This window comes from Antedon mediterranea, chromosome 2 (genome assembly GCF_964355755.1).
Source record: "Antedon mediterranea chromosome 2, ecAntMedi1.1, whole genome shotgun sequence".
Classification (NCBI taxonomy): Eukaryota; Metazoa; Echinodermata; class Crinoidea; order Comatulida; family Antedonidae; genus Antedon; species Antedon mediterranea.
In genome coordinates, this window is record NC_092671.1 from 19,794,124 (window position 1) to 19,820,568 (window position 26,445).

General features: G+C 34.1%; 1 protein-coding gene across 1 annotated transcript; it reads left to right on the plus strand.

Annotated features, from left to right (window-relative positions):
• The first annotated feature begins 3,380 nt into the window (after positions 1 to 3,380).
• On the plus strand, positions 3,381 to 8,019 carry LOC140039758 (uncharacterized). Its single transcript, XM_072085368.1, has 6 exons — positions 3,381 to 3,468; positions 4,485 to 4,871; positions 5,511 to 5,618; positions 5,954 to 6,061; positions 6,378 to 6,491; positions 7,146 to 8,019. Exons 1-6 carry the CDS (start codon positions 3,384 to 3,386, stop codon positions 7,511 to 7,513), a joined length of 1,170 nt encoding a protein of 389 aa, XP_071941469.1. The 5' UTR covers positions 3,381 to 3,383; the 3' UTR covers positions 7,514 to 8,019.
• The last annotated feature ends 18,426 nt before the right edge of the window (positions 8,020 to 26,445 follow it).

Below are 26,445 nucleotides of genomic sequence, written 5' to 3' on the forward strand. Positions count from 1 at the left end.
AGTATTACACAGTCTGCTAACTCCAATACACGTCACCTTGGCAATACGTTGCATTGCATTTACATCCATTTCAAATTGAGATTCAGTATTACTACACCCAAACTCCTACGATAAAGGAACTGAGGCCAGTCACCAATGACCGTATAATTTATTTAGGCATAGGACTATACGAGATTTATTTATTCAAAAATAAAATTAAAGAGAACCGAAGTTGTTTCCCGCGCGTAAATTGGCGTTTGCCGAAGTGCTAAAACATTGGTCCTTGCCCCGGAAAGATTACATTTAATAAAGGTGTCACAAATGAGGGGCTCTACTGTAGGACTATACAAATACATTTTATTTTATACGTCATCAAACAGCTAGTGATTCGCATCAAACAGCTAGTGATTCGCATCAAACAGCTAGTGATTCGCATCAAACAGCTAGTGATTCGCATCAAACAGCTAGTGATTCGCATCAAACAGCTAGTGATTCGCATCAAACAGCTAGTGATTCGCCAATTACAGGATTGATAAACTATTTTAAAATAGTTTATCCATCCTGTAATTGGAAATTAATACAAAAATAAAAACATACTTGATGGTGCTTACGGGGGTGCTTATAAACTCTCATTTGAAGTTTTGGAGTGAAGTTGAAAGAGTCGTGAGTTACAACCCTGGCACTAGGTCCGTATATTGAACCCTGAACCTTAGGATTGGAAGGTAAGCACGTTAACCACCAAGCTACAGCTCCACTACTACAATTTCATTAAAGCATTATTTATTTGTTTGAAATTGTAAAATTATATACTTGTGAATGTAACTTTCATCCCTTCCGTGTTTTAGACTAATATTATTACTACTCTAAAAGAAAGAAACTTTTATAGATGCACATATGGACCGGACGTCATTTTAAAGTGATATAATTTTGAATACTCTATGTATTAATTCCATATTGTTTTGTTGTTACTTTGTTATTGTTATCGTAAAATCATCGATGTAATTTTGAATCGCACTGTTACCAATAGTAAGTATATATGAATGAAATGATTTGTATGTGTTAACATTACATAACACCGCATATGCCTACGCAACGACACATTTAGATTTGATGATTATGGTTGGTAAAGGACTGAAACGGTTTTTTTCATCAGTGGAAATGAAAAGTCTCACTAAACGAATAAAGAATCAAATGAAATAGTGATGTAAATATTCCATTCAGACATGTACTGAATGTCTAATCTGAATAAGTAGGCTGGGTTAAAACGGTCTTTTTTATACACTTTCTGACTTATGATTCGGGTTAACTGAACACCACATAGGGTCTCGATTTAATTCATTAATATATGGAATGCGCTCAGAACTAGTACAGTGTAATAGTTAATATAATAGTGTAGGTTATACTAACTACTGATTTGGGATTCTTTAATACGTGAGTCCTATTCCAATATAAATCTCATGCTAAAAGTTATAAAACGCCTATTGTCTCATAGTTAAGTGAACATGTTCTTTCTATTCAATATAAATGTCTTTTCGGATAGGTATGTTTTCTTGATTTCATGTTGAACCTAATTATTGTTTATATTATATTATTTTATATATATTTGATCGAGGTAGATGGATTAGATAATACATTAGTTTTTTGCTAATGATAAAAATACAAACAAAATAATACATTTAGTCGAGTTTATTATATTTTCTGTATGTTACCAGGGGAAAAAACAATGATTATACATAACGGTCCATTGACTGCATTTATTTCATTCAATAATGTTTTATACAATAGGCCTATACACAGTGAATAATTATTATAGGAGTTCAAATACCCTTTATTTAAATTATTAGGAAAACAGAAAATCAGTCCTCATTTTCAGAACAACTAAGGGGTGATACATATTAACTAATATAAATATTATATTGCATTTGTAAGTATATAAATTAATAATTTGAAATACGGTAGGCTACCTGTTATATTAAGCCATAAATCTAGAAAATTATTACGACACCACGTGGTATCGTAAACGATGTAGGAGCTGGTTTCTACGAATTTGTGGGCCAACTAAATCCACCGTATAAAACAACTATCGACATTGTGGATTAATATTTATGAGTTAGCAAATTGAGGTACACAGTCAGTTCACGTTAAAATCTTCATACCTTCCGACCTATTTATCAAATATAATATGTTCATAATCATATCCAGAATGATTAAATCAAAGTAAAGTAGATATATTTTCTAGAAGAAATTTGCAGTGCTGTGCTACTAACATTAAAGATGTATTTTACCCCAAAAACATGAAAAATGAAGATTAATGAAATCAGGCCTTGAATAGGTTATTTTGTAGTTTTAATAAAATGAATCACTTATGTAGGAAAAAAACGGAAAAAAATAATGTTTTCACTTGTAAAATGAGAAAATAAATGGTTAAATTCAACCAAAATTCCATTGGCTGGCAGCCAATTTGACAATTTTTTGCTTTAAATTCCATTTTTTCAGGTAAATAAATTTTTTTTCAATCCAATTTTTGGTAGAAGTCAATAACTATTATGTGACAAAATGGCATATTCAACAACAAAAATGTAAAAAAAAATATTTGTTTACGGGGACAATACATCTTTAAGCCTATGAATGTAACGAACGTCCCGAAACAATCACCAAGCAGCCACTATGGCCTATGTAATAGGCTATGTATAGATATTTCCTTCCATAGAAAAGGAGAGGAGAATTTAAAACAAAGTTAGGGTGAATTTTGTTTCAAAAGAAACTCTCCCTATGATTAGAAAGGGGAGTATTATTATACTTTGTGCTGTATATTGTTTGATCATTTTGTATTTACAGATAATAAAAAATATTGAGCTTAAAAGCTGAATTAATTAATCAATCTTAATTCTAGAAATTGTCTTGAAATATTTACTTATATTATACGGTACATCAGATAAAGAGTTCATCCGGTTCTCGGTACTGTAGCTGGATTTCTCAAGTATCATTCTTTACTATTATTAATTACACTAAAATAATACATACTTTTACAACAGTAGGCTACTTTAACAGTATTAAACTATTACATTATACTACCTAATATTAGGATCTAATAATACTTTTAATAATGCCGATGTACTTTTTGAAAAGAAGATTAAATAGATATATTGTATTGAATCGAATTAACAATTTAATTACTAAACGTCTAAGGGTTTTTTTAAACCACTGCACAGAGTGTAATTTAGAGGTATAAACTGTAATGTAATAGTATTGATGTAGTACTTCTCGATGCGCCCTCTAAAAACGGTTTAAACCAATCAAATAACCAGACGGATCTACTACGAACTTTCATAACAATAATAAACTTCTCTTCACAAAGAACTTCGTTCACTTACAGTAACCAGTCTACTAGGATGAAGACAATCATGTTGAATACTAGATGTTTAAAGCAATCTGCTATATTCATGTTAATTCAGTTATATTTCTTTATCAGCTTCGTATCTTCTAAAGGTAGGCATAATTATGTATTAATATTATTTTGTCAAAACATGTTTTATTTTTGCATTTTCAATAGTGAATTTTAATAGCTGTAAAATTATGTATAACTAAGTTAATATAATTATTTGCTCGTATTGTACCATGAAATCAAATAATATAGTATAAATTAATCATGATTATTTTTTATGAAACGTTTTCTGAAGGAAAAAAAGAGCTAATGCATGTTACTAATAATTATATACACATATATATTAACTGTTAATTGACGATACATTATTGATTCATTTCAAAGGAAAATTTAAATGATTGTAATAAGCGGATGTCATTGTCACATGTATTCATTCATGCTACTCAGCAGCTTGCAGACAATTTACGATAAAAATACTCGAATTTCTTGTACTCTTGGCATGCGACATTGAATGTGCGGTCCCAGGTGCACTTCAACAAGTGAACACAATTTATAGACTTTCCACACAATAAAAGAATTAGTAATCGTAAGCGATATTTCTTACTATCCTGGGACAAAGTGGTTTACCCTCGACGGTCTGTCTACCATACAAATATTGGAATGCTGACATTGAGGTCAATATTAGTCGAATAGTTAGCCCTGACTGGTTCTCAATAAAATAAATTGATTAATATAAATACACCACATATAAAAAAACGTGTTTTTTAAATAACTATTTAAAATTATTATTTTTAAATTGTACAGTAATATATAATATAGGCCTAATTATTTCCTCCAAAATAGATGTATATAAATAAAAAAACTAGATACAAGCTGAGGAACAAGTTCCTGTTACCTAAAAGGGTTTTGACTGCACCTTTACTAGAAACCTATTGTATGCAATAAGAACACAAAATACCATACATAGATGATTCACGAATAAGAACACCATTTTAAAACTTTTAAAGATGCATTATTGTGACAATCACTACTAGTGTCAGTTGAAATAAAATGTGTGTATTTAATTTATTTCCACCAATTTTTACCTCATTTATTTACACCAGTCTGTGTGGATTTTCAGGTACTAAGTATCTCAATCAAATAGGAAATCGTCATGTTTATTACCAAACTAAATCATCACTACTTATCAATTCACAAGAGGACACATTCTACGCATCTGGTATCAACACTAAAGTAACTATTATTGTGCCTAGTGGACATCAGGTGCGTCTACTAATTGAAGAATTGGTACTGGAATCTGGTTCTGGCAGTCAATGCAACGATTTTGTTGAAATATTCGATGGAGCAGACGTCAACTCGAAGACTTTGACGGAGGTCTCAGGATTATGTGGTAACAAACAAGGAATACTTTACACGTCAACGCGAAACATAATCACATTTTTCTTTAGTACTGATGCTAATGTTCAGAATAAAGGTTTTGCAATTCTAGCAACATCAATTTCTACAGGTAATAATACTACTGATTTCTTTTAACTTAAATCCAAAAAGGTTTATTTTCTTTTTCTAGTGATCCCTATCTATTCTTTTGATAATTAAGATTTTTTTTTAATATCGTAGTTTTTGAAATGTACAGAATCTAAAATAAATTCACTGTATTTATTACCAGTATTCAAACATTTTCCATTTAAAATGGATATTCCGATTTATCAGCTCAAGTCTTAGATTGTAGAGGCGTATATTGTGTTAAATTTGTATTTTATACATAAAATAATGTTCTATTGATGATAAATTCAGATTTGACATACATTATGTGGGCGCAACATCAACCAGATATATTTCACATTGTAAAACGATGATACATTGATCTTTAACTTAACCTGCTAAACTACCTACCATATTCGTTTATTTTGATTGCAATAAGAGCAGTCAGTGAACCGTGCTCCGTTAGACATGTAACAATAGACATTGAACATAAATTAGATATTGATGGTGAAAAGCCCTAGCTATATCTTCACATTAATGTTATGTTCCCATTTAATATGTTTCTGAAAATACATTCACTGTTATACAATCAAAATTGTTTTAATTGTTAATGTCTTATATATATATCGGTTTTCAACGAAGGACAAACATTTCTAATCCTCAGGTGAATGCAGTACACAAGAAGAGTTTCAATGTGGCAATGGGGTATGTGTCAATAAATTATTGATTATGGATGGACATGACAACTGTGCCGACAACTCTGACGAAATATGTAAGTTGGTATTGATTCTTAAATAATTCACTAATTTACATCAGAAGAAAATATGTGTTCACATTAATTAATAAAAAGAAACATTTTTATAGATGTGTACGGTACTATTCATTCGTTCGTTCGTTCATTCATTCAATCTTTACTGACTGACTGATTAACTCTTGGCCTTTAATTCATATTTATGACAAACTACATGAATTTTGTAAAATTAAGCAATTCAGAATTATAATGCTAAACGGTTAGTTACATCATTATTTTAAGGTTCCTTCCATCACGAAGCTATAAGAATCTGTTTTAATCAATTACAAAATGTCTTTTTTTCTATTGTACTTTAGTTGCTGCAGTGGGTCATTTATTGTGCGAAAATGGTCAAACTGTTCCAGATCCCAATATATGTGATGGAAATGATGATTGTGGAGATTATTCTGACGAAACATCATGTGGTAAGTGATTAATGTCAGTAATTAATATCCTTCCTGACTATGAGACTCTAGAGTAACATTTTAATGTTCATGTAGTTCTACCTTGAAATTATGACATTTTTTCTGTTTTATAGGCCTATTTTTATGGTTACAACATTATAATGGTGTTATTCAATTTACAAAATCTATGGAAACCTTAACGAGATCACGCGAACATGAAATTATACTTTGTGATGTTATCAATCACATTACGCCCTACATAATATCTTCTTAATGCAAAAATATATACATGCCGTTGGTCTAGGTGGGTAAATGAATTAACTTTATTTTACAATAGATTGTGTAGATTTACAATATGAGTGTCAAGAAGGTACATGCAAGACTGATGAAGGGAACTTGTGTTTAGGTGTTCCACAATCATTTAGTGATTTTGATAATGAATCGTATTCAGGTAAGAACATTGAATAACTTTGGTCAACACATCATACACTAAAATGGTATTGCATCATAAACGCCATAATCCTGTTAAGAAAGCATTTAATGAAATGATTATAATTTTATGATTATAATAATAAAATATATATACCTGTGAAATTCAAGGTTATTATGTACCAAAGTGTTAATCAATCATGATTAATCGTAAAGTGGCCTATTAAAATATTGACCAATCATATATTAATCTAAAAATGTATAATTTCAGAGATAGGGCTACATTTATCTAAAACAGAGAAAAATGTTATGAAATCTGGGATGTTTTCTAAAATCAACTATTCGGGTTCGGATCTTCGCTTTATTTTTAAATGCATCTTCACTCGGTTCTTACCTAAGGGTTGAATCCATATTTTAGTCATCATTAATATGTCTACACAGTTTCACAAAGTATTGCGATTGGCCATTTCACTGCATGTGCTTTCTATTAACATTTTGGCGAATTCCTGTCAACAAATAACATTTCTTTATAAATAAACGATCTCTAAGTACAAAATAAAACGTAAAGTAATTGTCGTACTTGCTAACTCGACACATTACCGATGGTTGTTTACTTTAATTTATCATCTGTTCCGTACCAATGCTAATATATACGTAATTTTAATATTATCTGCAGATTTTCCGTACGTCTATGGTGGAATAGCTCTAATTTTATTTCTAATGATAAGCTGCCCACTGTCATTTTTTATGAAACAAAGGAAAGCGAAATCGGATGACGAAATAACAGGTCCAAGGAGAGTGGTTGCCTCTGTGCGTTGCTCATTCTCTGGATGTCTACCTCAGCGACGAGATCAACAACATCCTCCAAACTACTTCGATATCATTAATGCTGAAGAGACACCACCGTCATATGATTCTGCAATGTCTTCAGGTGTCTATATACCTCCACCATCGTACGAAGCAATTGTAGGTCTTTGTCATCACATTTGCCGCGATAATAACATAGAAATGTTAAATCTTAATACACGATTTACCTACATTTAGATTTAAAATAAGTTAAGTTATAAAGTGATTAGATAATTCTATAATGTTAACATTTTGACTCTAATAATTTCCAGAAATTATTCTATTGATTATATTCATCTTAATACTATTACTATAAAGTGTCACTGGTATTCTTGGTAGCAATTTTCTTCGAACTGTATAATCCTTGTTTGGTACTCAATGTTTATTTTTTTAGCGACTTTAGGTTCATGTTTTCTTTCGTCTTTCTTAATATTTCTTTTGGAAATAAATTTTTTAATGATGTACTATCACCGTGACTACTTGAGATATAGCAATCAGATGCACATAACATAATTAACTACTGTTTTTTCACTACCGGTATACTATAAGAATTATATCAATAATAATAATAAAAATTCGGCATATTTTTACTGCAAAATTGCATGTATTAAACATGAAAAACATTATGTGATATTATTACAATATACATACCATTGGAAACATATTAAAAATAATATACGTTGTCCTAAAAAAAACTTGAATAAACTTAGCAATAATTGATTTACATACTTACTATTGTATACCTTTGAATATATAAATACTTTTAATTTGATACGACATTTGAATAATTTATGTTAGAATGTTAATGTATAAATGTATATTTATTTGTAAGTACTGTACTGTAATATATTAGATTTTCATACTTTTATAAAATAGATTTATATATTAATGTAACGTTATACGTGTTCAATGCAACATATTTGACATAATCTATATAAACAACATTAATGAATATAAAATTTACTTAATGTGTTTCTAAAACTAGGTTGAATGTAAAATGCTTTTAACAATGCAAAGCCATCATTAATTGGTAACTTTGGTTTTGCTAGCATAAAGGGAATTGTATATTTTAATAAAACTGAATATTCATTTCATTTTGTGGTTATATTACGTGGTTTGTGGAAAACTCTATTCTGAACGATTCCTGATTCGTAGTCTGGGTGGTAATTGGATGGTATTTGATTTAGTGATACCCCATCTCTCTATTCTGCACCTGGACTAGATGCAAGTCACTGCCCATTCATTGCGTTCGTCTTAACTTAAAACACAAGTCATTAATTCATCTATGCAATAATAAAAAGGTTAAACTATATCTTGTTAGACAATATTGCAGATCAATTAAAGTAGAGTATTCATTTTGTTTTAATGGTATAAAATGTTGTGCTCGGTGTGTATAGACAAAGGCAGTGCAATTTGTGTGCTCGGTGTGTATAGACAAAGGCAGTGCAATTTGCCTAACTTAGATGGTCCACGTTTCATCAGAGTGCAGCTGTTTGAATTGTCTGGAAATAATAATGGTAACGTTCAATGTTTAAATTATTGTAGGTGTGTTCAACTGTTCCACTTCCTCCATATTAATATTCCGTGGGACGTCTGTGGGATAACATTTATTTATGCAGCCATGGGTTAGGTTGAACAATTAGGTACACTTATACCTAATCATCCTCTCCAAGCGTGATTTGTATACCCAATCCGCATTTAGAATTCAGATTGATGTTTTATTGATTCAAAGAGCGCCACCACTGTGCGATAAATTATTATAATAAATCACAATTACAAAGCTATTCTTTAAATTATTAATAGTGGTGGTGTACTTTTTAATAGCTTAAACGTAACTCAGGTTCATAAATTAAATGTTATACACATAATATAATTATATAATTGAAACAAATCCAAACATTTTAAGCCCTGTTGATATATTTCAAATTAACCTATTAAGTAGGTCTACTGCCTTAAACAAAAACAAAGAAAGACAAAATAAAACAACAAATAATGTGAATTAACTTCTTTAAAGAATTTAGATGAATTAGGAAACAAGATCTTTCTATACTTACTTTTTAATAAGTGTGAAACCTTAATCAAAAGAAAAGAAACAATCAGGCAACATTATCATTAATATTGTGAGCGGTTGAAATAATCATAATCCTAAATTTGTCTATTTTAAGTTACCAGTGGTAATGTTAATATAGCGTTTGCTAATAATCGATTATATTATAGGCCTAGTTTTATAACTGGGAGTGCAGACATTTTATTGCATGTGAAATGTGTTTGACGTATTTACACCTGTCTGCTACCACAAGGGTAGATCAGTGAATTATAATTGACCCAGAATGTGTAAATGGAACTTATAGTGTAAGTCAAGGCTAGCAAAATTTGTCTGGAATAATCCAATTTGATAATGGTAAACCATACTGATATTAATTTATGCAAATTGCTGCAAAGCATTTCCAAATATTTAAAAACATATTGTAGGTGTAATATACGAAGTAAGTTATACGATTTTGAAGTTCAAACCCAGAATCTATGCTGATAAAAAATTCACTGTACACAACCAATGAAGATTAAACATTTCCGGACAAAAAGTTTTTTGGTACTTTAATGAGTAAAACGTGGTGACAAAAAGACCCTAGATATGGCATAAATCGACTCACGTACTTTCTGTCCTCTTGTGAATAAGCAATAATGCTTGACTATGCGTACGACATTTTTGGTTTTACCCTTATAACAACTTCCAAGGTAATATTAACCTTTCTTTGAGATACATTTTTAAAACCTTTTTTGTAACCTCATAATGGCCAAGGAGAGGAATTTTGTACATGAACATATGAATATGTATATTATATGTGTATTATATGAATAAATCGTAAAAAATATAAATATTGAATTTTGTCATTGCATTTCTTCAAAAAACAGACTAAACCTGTTGTCATATTTAAGCCTATTAGTCGGGTCAAAATATGAAAATATAGGGCCTAACCCCTCAAAAAATGCAAGAAAAGTTTTTTTTTTATGTATTACAATAAAATAAGGTCTCAAAAAACATATATCAAAAGTTTACTCAAATTGGACTACCGCATACAGGTCAAATTAGAAATTGAAATGACGGGTACCTATCGCTTGTATGTTTAAAACAGTGAAAACTCATAAGGTATATTTTGCTATGCAAACATGACGTCACATCACTTACAAAAATAGTCATAAATACAATTATTAGATTTAGAATTAAATTTCAATTAATATATCTCTTTTATACATGTTTTAAAATCCGTTAAATAATGAATGAAATAAGACAAGAGCAAGTTCCACAAATAATATTAAAATAAACTAAAATAAACAAGAAATATTTCTTACAAAAACGCCGCTCGACATTTTAAAATTAATAATTGTTCTTTCTTCAGATATATTAATAATTTATAAAAAATATGTTTTTGTTACCATGGAATCGTGCAAAAAAACACAAAATCTAACATAGCTATTTAATTATAAATCACACCATGCCCATCTTGGTGGGTGTTAGTAATCTGGTTGTATTTCATTGAATAATTGATATTTCTGCTAATTTTCAACAGCATTTGAAAGAAGACATGTGTACCTTTCAACAATGTTATATTTGCCAATAAATATTAATCTACTAATTAAAAAATGGTATTTAAAAATGGTAAATTTTGAACTTTAATGTGCTGTGTGTGTGACCTCAACATGTAGGCATGCAACTGAATACCCTCAAAGAACTTATAAGTTCTTTGATACCCTCTAGCATGGAGTTTATTCCATGCCTCTAGAGACAACGTGACTTCACGGTGGTACACAAGTGAGAAGTATGTTGGTTCGCGTCAACCAATCAAAGGACGAGAATCCAAAATCGTTCAACCGTGAACCCTCATAGACTCTCTTTTCCCAGACGTTTTTTGGGTCCAGAGGCTGGGATCTATAAATTATAGTCGAGTTTACAAATTCCCCAAAACTGTCGGCCTTTATAGCTACCGCGATGATAAAGCTTCTTAATGAGTATGTCCTCTTGGGACATTGCTGGCTAAAGCCGCGGCGCGAAAAATACAAGAATCACGAAAAGCAACATATTTCATATGCTTCACATAATAATTAACTTATGTTTAGTAGTCTTTGTACGCACTACAATGTGACGGAAAAGTGGAGAATCTGATTGGTAGCAATACATAAAGATACGGTGCCAGCCAAAAATAATGATAATTATCATTATTTAAATAACATTTAATATTCTTTTTCAAATTGCTCTAATCAAATGAAAAAATGCATTCCATGAGCAAACTGACGTAGAATTAATTGGCCTAGGAACATGACTTATTTAAAAAAGTCAACATAGAACTTAGTATTATATTACCTATAGTCTTAATAATTATTAATTAATATAAATGTTTAAAAAAAATATTTATGTTAATTATTCTTTCATGTCAACAAATGTAGTTGAGTTACTCTTTTGTGATTTTCTTTCTATATAATTGACAAAAAAAGAAGAGTAAAACTGATATACCTAATATTATAGTGATATAATTAAAAAGAAACTTTCTACACAATAAAGAGTACATATAAGTTATATATACTACTAAAGGTGTGAAAATCAAAATCATATTAATTATCTACACACGAGAAGAGCTAAAACAATAACACGTTTTGTTGATTATCTCAAAACTTTGCTTTATGCAGTGGACAGGTTGTCAAATGCTTGCTGGCGGTGTAAAAAAAAAGATATATATATAGCTAGGGACCTAGCTAGCTAGTAGGACTCTAGTTAGGCCTATCAAGGCCTACTAATACTCTTTTATCGGTGTAACTTCTAATGCTTTCATAAAATGAACATTAAATGCACAAATAAAACAAACTAAGTCTAGGTCGGCTCCTTTCTCCTCTACACACTCTATCTAGGCCTCACTAGCTAGTAGGGTGCATTATTATTAACATTATTAATTATTTATATATTATATTTATTATACTGTTACCATCAAAATTGATAATAATTTGTGTAAATAGATAGGATTTGGTTTAATTATGAAGATAATTTTACAAACATGATTTCATTAAATCTCGCGTACTTTTTGATTGTGCACCGTGAAAAGCTTATAGACAGGCAGCCCAGAGACATTTGGTTAGATGAGCTAGGTACCAATATCTGACTATTTAAGTGTTTTGGGAGTCACTTGAAGTCAATGAAAATGGGAGTCTGCCGGGTACCCCCTGCTGCGTCTAGACCGGGGGGACCCCGAAACGTGCTAAAAAATCGACCCAGGTTAGATGAGAGAGATACCACTTAATTTTACCACCATGGGATGCCCATTGGCATCCTTATACCAGTATCACAAACGACAGACTTTTTCTCTGCTGCAAAAGGCCCGCCAGACCCTTCCCCCCCCCGAGGGAGGGCCTAAAAAGGGGTTAGCATAGATGAGTGAGGTACCACTCAAAATCAATTCCAAACGAACAAGTTGTGTTCATACAATACTAAATGGATAACAACAGACTAATTGTCTGCTGCACCGCAAGTGCCAGACACCCTAAAGTTAGACTAGAGACCCCCCTTCCCCCAACTAGCCCAGCTTAGATATTGTAGATACCACCAACAACCAGTGTTATATGATTTAGCACATTGTAAACAATACCAAATGACCTATTACAGACTATCTGTACACTGCCTCGGCCCTGGTAGACCCCTCTAAAGTTAGACTGGAGACCCCATTTACCCCAAGTATAGCCTACCTTAGATATTGTAGATACCACCAGCAGCAAAAAAAAACACCCAAAATAACATGTTTAATTGAATAAAGTTTAACTTTAATCGAACTAACACAAAACAATTGAAAATATATCTCATCAATGACGATAAAATGACCATTACCATTCTAAAGAGAAAAATAGTTTAAGAGTTTCATTTAAAACTTATATAAGCCATGTTATATAACAAGTACGGATTTGGGTAAATTTAGCATTCCTAGCCTTTGGATGTCAAAGATACATTCGTCTGTAACTCTTGGACCTACTTTAAGAGAAAGCTTAGTAATCACCTTAATCAAATTCAGGATTGTAGTAACTTAATCTAAAGTGATTTGATTAATTAATAGTGGGTAATTTTAAATGCTGTATATTATAATCTTAATCCTGTATTCATATTTATATATATATATTTATATAGATGCGTTGAGGCTGCAAAAGTGCTCAATTGGAATCAAGAGCGAATATTTAAGATGGAACACAGACGTCTATTACACTGTGTTTCACGTTAAACGATCTTCAGATAAGACTGAACAATACCGTATCTCGATAGAAAAAAATATTATTATTATAATAATTATAATTATAATTATATATATATTATATATATATATATATTTTTTATGTAGTTTATTTATGTAGATATGTAGTACTGTATCTATTAAAAATGTACTTGAACAAAATTAGTATAATCTTTTACAAAAATGCTTGTCAACTCAATGAGATCCAAATTGGCAATTGCCGCAAAATCCTCACTGAGTTTGACGTTGAAATTCACTCTAGAACTAAGAAGTTAAAAAGAGAACTTCCTGCATCCGGGTTTCAAAACAAACTCAGGATTATTGACAATGATTACCGTAAGCAATCAACGGAAATGGCCTGAAGGGGACATCACAAATGTGGTCTACCTGCAGACTCTGCCCCAAACCAAGGCAGGTCGGCGCACAACAACGATCTTTGGATATAGAGTCTTTCTCTAGAAGATTACGATTACGTGAATATTTTGCTGATTCAGACAGCAGCACCACGCAAAACGAAGGCGACGTTAACAAATTTAAACCAACTAGTTCCTGGAATCCACCTAAAAATCGTCCAGCTTTAGAAACATTTATCCAGGCTATTGAGGAGGATGTACAAAACTACGTCCCGAGTCCAGATAGATAAACGTGACAATCTCTCAAAACAAGAGAGGCAGGCCATTGCCAAGTTGCGTCAGCGTAATGATATCATCATTAAACCCGCTGATAAAGGTTCTGCCATTGTTGCTATGGACATCAAATTTTATGAAGAGGAATCCTTAAGACAGCTAAACAATCCTCTTCATTATATATCGTAAACGGATCCCACCCCGGAAATTACGGATAAGGTGGCCAAATCTGTTTCTGTGATGGTGTAAAAACACTCCATCGATCCTAAGATTGGACTTCATTTGGCACAGGTCAATCCAGTTCCAGGCAGATTTTATTTCCTACCTAAAATCCACAAAACAGGCAATCCTGGTAGACCCATTATTTCGGGCAATGGCACTGCTACAGAGACAATTTCTGAATATGGGGATGATTTACTTAGACCATATGTGACTGATCTACCTTCATACATTCAGGACTCCACGGACTTTATCCGCAAAATTAACCAAATTAAAAATTAACATAATAATTCTGTTCTGGCTACATTAGATGTTTCATCATTGTATACTAATATCCCTCACGAAGAAGGAGCCGACGCATGTATTTTAAATTACAAACAAATTACAGGCAAAACGCCTACTAAAGCTCATTTATGAGAACTGGTCATGTTGATTTTAACAACAATTTTATTTTTGGAAATGACCATTACCTTCAAATTCATGGCACAGCGATGGGCACAAAAATGGCGCCATCTTTTGCAAATTTATTTATAGGGACAATTTGAGGCCAAATTTCTGTCCCTCCAAACTTATAAACCACTTTTTTGGTTTTATTTATTTATTCAAGATCTAACAGTGTAAAGAAAAAACAGGATCGCCATAAATAAAAAAATATATAGATACATTGACGACATCTTCATGATCTGGACCCATGGTGAAGATAATTTGGAATTTTTTCTTCTCAATATTAATTCAGCCCACCCAACTATCAAATTTACAGCTACCAAATCCACTAGTAGCGTTGATTATTTTACGTAAACCCACGGATAAAAATATGTACCTGCTCCCTAGCAGTTGTCATCCCCAATACTGTACTAAAAACATACCGAACAGTAAAGCATTACGTATCAGACATCTGTTCTTCAGATTTAGATTTTCAGAATCGTACCGAAGAACTAACCGGACATCTCCGGAATAGAAATTACAAGAAGGAATACATCGAAACTGCTATAAAGAAAGCAAAAGATATTCCTCGATGTCAAACACTGACGTACAAACTACGTCAGCCAAGTTCGACCAAAGTGCCATTGGTCAAAACCTATCGCCCTAGGTTGCCTCCATTACGGGTTATTTATTTATTTAGAAACATATGCCCATTCTACAATCCACAGAACGTCTCAGAACTGTTTTTCCGGAACCAACCATTATTGCATTTCGTAGACCTCCCAACCTTCGTGATATATTAGTCAGATCCAAATTTAATTGAAATCTCATATTCTAATGAAACAGTTCATTGATATTAAGTTAGTTTATACTATCAAACTAGTTTGACAAAAAAAAAGTCACCTTTGAGGCAAATCTTGCAAAACTTGTTCATTGGTTGATTCTAATGAAAAATTTAAGAGTAACCAAACTGGCCGCATTTTTCGGATAAGACAATCAATTAATTGTTTAACCAAAAACGTCATTTATCTCATATACTGTAATATTTGTGGAAAACAGTACGTCGGAGAAACAAAAAAAAATAAAAATTACCCGAATCTGTACTTGTTATATATATTTGGCTTATATAAGTTTTAAGTAAAACTCTTAAACAATTTTTAGCGGGCCTTTTCTTTTGCAGCAGAGAAAAAGTGTGTCGTTTGTGATACTGGTATAAGGATGCCAATGGGCATCCCATGGTGGTAAAAATAGGTGGTATCTCTCTCATCTAACCGGGGTCGAATTTTTAGCACGTTACGGAGTCCCCCTGGTCTAGACGCAGCAGGGGGTACCCGGCAGACTCTCGTTTTCATTGACTTAAAGCGACCCCCCAACACACTTAAATAGTCAGATATTGGTACCTAGCTCATCTAACCAAATTTCTCTGGGCTGCCGGTCTATTATTATATGGATTCCTTTTCACATTATATTTTTCCTATTAGTTTAAGGCAGAAACTATTAGAGGGCTGTGCATATATCCTGAAAATTCATGATGCATGCCAGACGTCATACTTGCAAAACACAGTCTCTGATGCACGTTCGCAGTGCAGATCGGCGTTACTGTACTTTCTCTCGATGTTGTTAAAGACACTAGACCTGCAATTTTTTGACGTTTTCTAAAAATAATGCATATACATAACTTTAAAAACATTAAACCAGGTCATTTCTTGTATTCAATGTGCGTTCTATTAAGGTTAATTATGATAACAAGCGAAAAACAATGCACTACCTAAGTAGCTCGCGTTGAAAGTTCTCTCGTAGACGTTTCTAGGCCTAGCTTAGTTGGGCTTAGTTTTGTAGGTCTAGCTGGATGTCTAAAAAATAAATATTTCAGAAAATAAGCAACATTATACATATATTATAACGTTTTTATTTATTTTGTTTTTTGCATTAGCAGTTCCAAAGATTTCCCCATGTATTATAATTTATGTTATGTCTGAAAGTGCAAACATGAAAAATGCATGTCATTTTAGTGTCAAATTCTTAATCAATTTCATTTACACTAAATTTGTAATACTACGTACGTATGTGCGGCTACATGGTTGGTGAGGGCTTTTGCAGCAGCTACCTAGCTAGCAGTGCGACGAGAGATCATTTTCGATTACCGCGTGAAAACTATTTCCAGAGTTTTTCGTCACATCATGGATAATTCATGTATGGTTTCAAGCCCTCTAGGATGGAAATAATAACTTCCTGGTTATTATACAGAATGCTCATAGATTGACATGTATTTACACAATGCTCTGTATTTTATATTTGCACAATTATAGGCCTAATCATTATATAAATAAGTATCTTAAAACCCTTAAAATACAACAATCTATTTTATCTATATACAAAGATGCGACAAAAAAAAAATGCAAACAATTCCTACATAATGAGCAAAACTAATGTATGCAATAAGAGAAACATTATTAAATTACGGCGCATAGACTGGTGGTGGTGCAGAGTAGGTACTATTTACTGCTGGATCAGGTCTCCCGTACGGTTGGTGACATACACCTTCGTTGGTGGTGAAAGACATGACGGGATTTGTAGATGGTGTGGTAACCGGCATAGCAGTTCTTGCTTTTTTTCTTCCCTTGGCCTCTTTAACGCACATGAGAACCAGAAAGATGAATATCAGAACTCCAAATAACACTCCAAACACAATTCCTACTATCTCTCCAGCGGTTAAATCTGAAAAAAAATAAAACAATAAACAAACATTTTCAACATTTTAGAAATTAGATATATAGCAATGTAGGGCACAACATTTGCTATTACATACCTTCCTCGTCTGAATTATCTCCGCAATTATTGTGATCATCTTCAACCAAGTCATGATCGATGCAATGATTGTTGTTGCATTTAAACTCAACGGTATGATCTACAATTAAACGTATCGGTTGCATTTAAAACTGTAATTATTGTGTGTATATATATTAGTAAACAATAAGTAATTACTCGGATTGGATTATATAAACCGAAACAACAACAAGACTTACTTGAATTACAAATGCTAAAGGAAGTGAATGCAATCTTAAATCCTTTGTATCTGAACGTATTATCAGAATAGAATTCCACATAAATAGAATTGCCGGAAGAGTAGTATGGTTTTGGTAATCCAGAGCCACAAAGGCCGTAGCTTGGGGTCATTAATCCCCCCAACTGACGACCCGGCCCATCATAGATTGTTATTCGATCATTACAACCTCCATACGGGTTTGTTTCTACGGCAAGCCGTTCAAAATTAAGTAAGATTCTCCTGGATGAGTCCGTTGTAATAGTCAGGGCGTCAAAAGCATTGTTGTAGTAGTTTGATGATCTTTGGGAATATAGAATACCGGCTCCAGTGGTCATCTTATATTCTATTTTTTCAGATTGACTGTAGTCACTGAGATACAAAATGTTATACTCTGAAATATTTGGAAAATCCAATTTCTGTGTTAATAAGAAGTTACATGTGATGTAAACAATATTAATAAGGGTGGCAGTGATAAGGATGTTGATAGTGAATGAATCATTTTGAACACGACCCGCAAAGCCAATAGTACCAGTAGTTACGAATATAAAGATATAACTAGATTGTGACGGTTGTATAATACACATAATGTTATCTTATTACTATTACATACTGAAAGATCAGTCTACGAATATTGAACACAGTTCCGGATTTAATAATGATTTTAAAAGCATTTTATTTAGGTTGCCTTTCAACTATACGTTTAAACTGGCCTCAAATCAAGTTTACAATTCACATACAATTATACCATGGACTCCATGATTATACAAATGAGAAAAGTAACGTTGTGTGAAGAGACAAAGTGAGTCGTCGGTTTTTAATTTTGGTCGTCTAATTCAAATTATATAATAATTTGGTAATGAGTAAGAAATATTCACAAACAAAACAGAATAATACACCATTGTTATTGTATAGAAAGAGAATAGATTTATATATGTTTTTGTATTTTGTTTTAAATAAACCAATACTTTAGATCATCTTCTAATTATTTAATGTATTATGATTTGTAACTAAATATATTTATTAAAAAAACAGTATCAAAATACCTTTTTCGTTTTAGCCAAAATTATGTACTATAACAATGAAAGAAAAACATAATGAACAAATACTGTATATAACACTTACCGGCATTGGTTACTGACAAGACAATCGTATATAACACAAATGTACGACAAATGATGTTTAAACCTGCCATAACTAAAGGCTATCGTATAGTGTACGTCTTTACTAAATACTGCATTTCACCACTAATGGCTTTTTGAAAGAATACAAATCGGACTTTGTAATACAAAGTCCGATGTGATGTAAATAGTACAGAAAGTACTTCTAAATAATTGATAAATATGTGTGTTTAACTTGGACAGGGTTACAATTAATTTAAATCAGAAGGCTGAAATGTTTGCGGAGCTTTGGATATTATCAATCATACATTATAATTAGTCCAATGCCCCACAAGCACTTTGAATGACGCCGCCAGAAATTTTAACAACATCACATCTTCAGTTTATTATTATAATATACTTTACACCTATATCTCTCTGATTATTACTCCTTAATTTGCATATTTTGTTATTAACTATCTTGACAAATCAAAATATTGATGTTTGTGATGTATGGTGAATTAACCAAATTAATACTGTATTTTGAACACGTTACCAGGAAGAGTTAGATTATCACGCGCAAACACGTACATTCTTGCGTGGAAATTGGAATACGCCATCTTATATTTAAGATAATTATTTTGACACATGTGAGCCCGATAAACAAAAACAAGGAAACAAGTATTGGTTGTAAAGTTATTTAATATGAATGGCAAGTCATCGTTGCAGCATGCACGTAAAAGGAAAACATAAAAAAGGAACATTGGGATGCTCTGAAAGGGCCAAAACACATGTCTCAAAATCGTAATTGAAAACAAAATAAAGAGGGAGTGGAGGGAGGGAAGTGAAAATTATTTTACTTAGCCAAAAACTGGCGTGGTAATCTGTTGACAGCGTGAGGTGAAGAGGATGAGATGCTCACGCTGTCAAAAGATGATTGCGAGGGCGCCCCGCAATCACGTGATTTTGACACATGTGAGCCCGATAAACAAAAACAAGGAAACAAGTATTGGTTGTAAAGTTATTTAATATGAATGGCAAGTCATCGTTGCAGCATGCACGTAAAAGGAAAACATAAAAAAGGAACATTGGGATGCTCTGAAAGGGCCAACACAGTTGGCAACGAAGGGGCCAACGAAGCAGCCCAAATTAAGTGCAGGTAGAACCGATGACAAGCCATTCAGATGATGGTGCAACATATGTTGACACCCAGAACGTATAGAAACTATCTACATAGTCTACCTGGAGCAACATGTGTTGACTCCAGTACCCGGTTGACCATTAGCGCCTGATAGGTGGAGCAACCAAATATTGACATCGAAAAACGTATAGAAACACCTACATTAGTCTACCTGGAGCAACATGTGTTGACTCCAGTACATGTTTAAACATTTTAATTAGGTAGGCAGTGTAATCAAATGTTGGCACTGAAAAACGTATATAAACAATCTACATTCGTCTGCCTGGGGCATCATGTGTTGACTCCAGTACGCGTTTGAGAATTGAGTTTAATAAACGGTGCAACACCGAAAACATATAAATAACTTATAAGTCTACCTGGAGCAACGTGTTGACTCCGATTGAACATATGATTATAATTGGCGGTGCAACCTATGCTGTCACCGAAAGAAAACAAAAATAAAATAAGTAAAACGATATACAGAAAAAATAAGTATCAAACTTTGTTTAAGCTTGACGCTTAATACCCAGTCATGCTTAGGAAATATGCCAACCAGCCAGCACCCATATTTACAACGCTGTATTTGACAAAGTTATGTGGTTCGACCATCGTCCAAAAATCAAAATGTCTTGGTGAGAGTGTCAAAGTTGGTGAAGGTCGGTAGCTCGACCGATTCTGAAAGAATGAGTGTTAAACTGTGTATGTTCCAGACTAGCATGGCGAGCTAATTGTTTATAGCATTAGTGTGTGTTCTGCGGCCATGGAGACTACTGCTTCACTGGCTCTGAGGCATGCGAAGTAACATATTATGAACAAGGCTCTGTATAGGATGAATTCGTATTTGGATTTCATGCTACCTCGCATATGTCCAATTAGCGTTACAAGAATGTCGGAGGTGACCGGCGGTCTGATCGGTTTGGATGGAGAGTTCGTTTTTTGTTTCGCTACTCCTCTGCATAAATTGCTGACTGCTGGATTTGCGGTAAGGTCTTCCATAAATGATACCCTGTGCACGAATGACACTGGGCTAAGGTAGTTTCGAATCGTGGAAATCGCCAGTGCATTTTTAGTCAGCTTACTTACATAGAGAACAATTGTCTGTGGAGTCGCTGGTAGCGGAAGGCTTAGTGATTTCCCGAATTGGTTAAAATGGTGCCATTTGCTTTTATAGTTACTAGCGGTTCATTTACTTAATGAGTTCCACATTAGCTCTCGTGTGAGGATCTTGAGTTGTTTAGTGGTTCGAAGTAGATTGGTTGTAAGTGTTTTGGTATCTTTAGCGGTGTGCGGTTCATACTGTGCTCCTCTAGCATGGCCTCCGTTTCCTGAAAACGAGAAAGAGCGTCACATATCCTGTTTTGCTTACCAGGGATGTGCCTGGCTGTAAACTGAATGTTGTTTAGTAGTAACAAAAGGACGATAGCGCGAACCACTCTCATGACCTTTTCGTTTGATGACAATTTTTTGTTAAGCACATATACATCAGCTAGGTTATCACAGTGGAAAACTACATGGGTGTTGGCTAGCTGTTTTGCAAAAATCGAAAGCATGACATAGATGGGGTAAATTTCGAGAACCATGATGTCGAACATTTTCCAAGTTTCCGGCCAGCGGCCTTGAATCCAGAACTTTTGGAAGGTCGCACCAAGTGCGGTTTTTGAGGCATCAGAGGAGAAATGTAAACGCTGCGAGTCAAATTTTTGTGGGGGTGAAAAATGGTAACGCCATTGTGTTTGCTAAGAAAGTCGGCCCAAATTTGGAGATCCTCCTTTGCTGAGTCAGAAAGGTGAATAGTTGAAAAGGGGTTAGTTAGACCGGCCGTTAGGGCATTAAGCCTTCTTAGGAACGCCAGTCCAGAGGGTATAACCCAGGTGGCAAATTGTAGCTTTTCAAAAAGATTGGGGGGCTCTCAATGTAGTTGAGTGAAGTTTTGAACTTTAAAGGGAGTAACGTAATTTTATTATCTCAGATGGAAGCCTGTCTTACATTTTCTGTAAATCAAGTTCAATACCCAGGAAGGAAATGGTGGTGGTGGGTGAAATTGTTTTGTGCGGTGCTAGAGGTATGCCACCGCGGTCAGCAAGCGCCTTGGATATCTTCAAGGAGTTCGCACACAGTTGGTGTGTGTCTTCAATGACGAGGATGTCGTCTAATATTTTCACGTTATTGGGCTGTTTTAACTTTTTTATAAGGAAAAATTTCACTCCGTCAGAAAACTTATTGAATATTTGACACGAAGATCCGCCGCCTTGGGGAAGCGTTTTATCGTAGTAATACTGGCCTAACCACGTGAAACCTGTGAGGTGATATTGGCATGGCCTCCGTTTCCTGAGTGGGATGTAAATGTATTAGTCTGTATGCGTCACTGGTGTCCGTCTTGGCCATGAATGCCGGGTGATTGTGTATGTCAATTATGTCTATTGCGTTGGCAATTGTTTCGTAAAGAACTGTTATGCAAAACCCAGGGATGTTGTGATTGACAGCGTTTGAGTCGTAGGGATAGGAGAGGTTGTGGAGGATACGACATTTTTCAGGTACGGAATTTCCGGAAGGTTGTTGATGATAGCTTGGGAGTTAGTTGCTGTAAAAGCAGCCCCATGTAAGGTAGAAGCCATGAGCGAAACATAGGGTTAAGTAAGCGTGGTGTTTGTAACCAGATAGGAGTGCGCTTATTCTAGTGGGAATTATTGGGATCCCGAGCACTGAAAAACGAGTGGCGATACTGACAGTTTGTCTGGACACATCTATTGAATCTGTTATGGTAGGAGAAGCCGAGTGGACGCTCCACGGTTGGATGGGTTAGAGGTTTATGGTTAGCTCGTTGCGTCTAGTTTATGCAGGAGGTCGGCTCGAACCGATGACCAAGAGCAAAGTGTGTACTCAGTAGCCATTCGAAATTATCAGTCGTAAAAGTACCATTAATTTGGATGACTGCGCATGAGGTATTTAATATACTTAAAATAATTAAGATGTCCTGCGTATATTTACTTAAATAAAATTGTGGCAAAGTCGTGAAAGGCCTAGTGCCAGTTGTGTTCGTTTAAGATGCGGCATTTGGGCTTAGGCACAAGTTCAAAGGTACCAGTGAACGTTGGCGTCAAAGCTTCCGCTGCGCTGTTGAAGTCGAGCAGATTGTGCAGCTCGATGAATTTGTGGGAGATTATTTTCTCTTTAAGTTTTTGACAAGGTAGGGGGTTTGAGGAAGAGAGCTGCCGGTAGGTTCGGCTTAGCGACATTAATCTCAACCACAGAAGTTACCAGGGTTTCGACGATATGCCTCATGTCCTTTAATTCTTATTTAGGTATTCAGGTACTGGCACAATTCTTTTTTTTTTTTTTTTTTTTTTTTTTGGTGCCGTATTTTTTACCTCTTGTTAGTTCTTTTCCGTCCTGACATGGTGTATCTGTAAGAAAATCGTTGTGCAATTAAGACGGAAAGAAAAATGTGTGTGGACAGATATCATCAAGTTGCAGGGGAAAAGGGCCCTGCAACCATGTTAAAGGAGGGGAAAAAAAAGATTGGAGACAAAAGTCAGCATTGGGGTAGAGAATGAAACCAGCATGAGTCATTTAAAGAAATGCTGTACTTAGAGGAGGGTGATAAGACACCACCGCCGTATGGGGTGATAGTAGGGGGACCAGCATGAGTCATATAACCAGCATGAGTCATATAATGAATGCTGTACTTAAGAGCATGAGTGATAAAACACCGCCGTATGTGGGGGTAGTTAATGAACCAGCATAAGTAATTATGCGGTGGTAGTAGGGAAACCAGCATGAGTCATATAATGAATGCTGTACTTAAGAGCATGAGTGATAAAAACACCGCCGTATGTGGGGGTGGGTAATGAACCAGCATAAGAAATTATGTGGTGGTAGTAGGGTTAATGAACCAGCATAAGTAATTATGTGGTGGTAATAGGGGAACCAGCATGAGTCATAATATAATGAATGAACCAGCATAAGAAATTATGTGGTGGTAGTAGTCATATAATGGTAAACCAGCATAAGAAATTATGTGGTGGTAGTAGTCATATAATGGTAAACCAGCATAAGAAATTATGTGGTGGTAGTAGTCATATAATGGTGAACCAGCATAAGAAATTATGTGGTGGTAGTAGTCATATAATGGTAAACCAGCATAAGAAATTATGTGGTGGTAGTAGTCATATAATGGTAAACCAGCATAAGAAATTATGTGGTGGTAGTAGTCATATAATGGTGAACCAGCATAAGAAATTATGTGGTGGTAGTAGTCATATAATGGTAAACCAGCATAAGAAATTATGTGGTGGTAGTAGTCATATAATGGTAAACCAGCATAATAAATTATGTGGTGGTAGTAGTCATATAATGGTAAACCAGCATAAGAAATTATGTGGTGGTAGTAGTCATATAATGGTGAACCAGCATAAGAAATTATGTGGTGGTAGTAGTCATATAATGGTAAACCAGCATAAGAAATTATGTGGTGGTAGTAGTCATATAATGGTGAACCAGCATAAGAAATTATGTGGTGGTAGTAGTCATATAATGGTAAACCAGCATAAGAAATTATGTGGTGGTAGTAGTCATATAATGGTGAACCAGCATAAGAAATTATGTGGTGGTAGTAGTCATATAATGGTAAACCAGCATAAGAAATTATGTGGTGGTAGTAGTCATATAATGGTGAACCAGCATAAGAAATTATGTGGTGGTAGTAGTCATATAATGGTAAACCAGCATAAGAAATTATGTGGTGGTAGTATTCATATAATGGTAAACCAGCATAAGAAATTATGTGGTGGTAGTATTCATATAATGGTGAACCAGCATAAGAAATTATGTGGTGGTAGTAGTCATATAATGGTAAACCAGCATAAGAAATTATGTGGTGGTAGTATTCAAATAATGGTGAACCAGCATAAGAAATTATGTGGTGGTAGTAGTGAAACCAGCATGAGTCATATAACCAGCATGAGTCATATAAAGAATGCTGTACTTAAGGGCATGAGTGATAAAACACCGCCGTATGTGGAGGTAGGTAATGAACCAGCATAAGAAATTATGTGGTGGTAGAAGGGTTAATGAACCAGCATAAGAAATTATGTGGTGGTAGTAGTGAAACCAGCATGAGTCATAAAATGAATGCTGTACTTAAGAGCATGAGTGATAAAACACCGCCGTATGTGGGGGTAGTAAATGAATCAGCATAAGTAATTATGTGGTGGTAGTATGGGAACCAGCATGAGTCATAATTAATGCTGTACGTAAGAGGATGAGTGATAAAACACCGGCGTATGTCGGCGTATGAACCAGCATAAGCAATTTATGTGGTGGTAGTATAGGAACCAGCATGAGTCATATAATGAATGCTGTACTTAAGAGGATGAGTGATAAAACACCGGCGTATGAACCAGCATAAGTCAATTATGTGGTGGTAGTATAGGAACCAGCATCATATCGTCATAATGAATGCTGTACTTGGGAAACTAGCATGAGTCATAATGAATGCTGTACTTTGGAAACCAGCATGTGTCTTAATATAATGAATGATGTACTTGGGGAACCAGCATGAGTCATAAGATGAATGCTATACTAACTATAAACCATTCAGATTTGTGCAAAAAATTTGCCAGTTTAGCGTAGCATCAAGAAAGAAAAACAACAAGTTATTATTTATTTCTTTTGGATGTAAAACAATGGGAAAATAATAAATGGTGTCAACAGTGTATTGCCTGGCATTTTGTTTTGTTTATTCTGTTTAATTATGTATTTTTTTTCCTCTAAAATCCGGTTCCGGATTGTCCACAGTGACTGCAGTAGTAGTAACAGATAATAAGATTGTTGTTATTTAATGGCATAAGTTAGCATAAGAGGCTCCGTGCATGAAAGCAGACCTTACTTTTTAACTAGGTCATTCGATCCGAGGTCGATTATCAAAAATCTGGCTTGAATGTTGCCACTTGATTTACAAAATTAGTTAGGTCGTTTATCTTTAGGCCGGGCACCCCCCAAAGAACAGTACAGTATTATCATAGTGATGACTGATTCGGAAGTCAGGCAAAGGTTGATGTGAACCAAGTATGGAGTCGGACGAATTACCCAAGCCGTGTTGGAAAGCGAGGCTTTCGCTCAAACCGGAAACGAATGAGTTGAGCCTAGTATAAGGACACAACCAGACAACAAAATTACAGTAAAGTACAAAAAATCGAACAGAATGGGGGTAAGATAAGGTGTTAGATAAATTCCAGTCAAAGTATATTGTGTGAGTTCACACAGCCTATAAGTGTA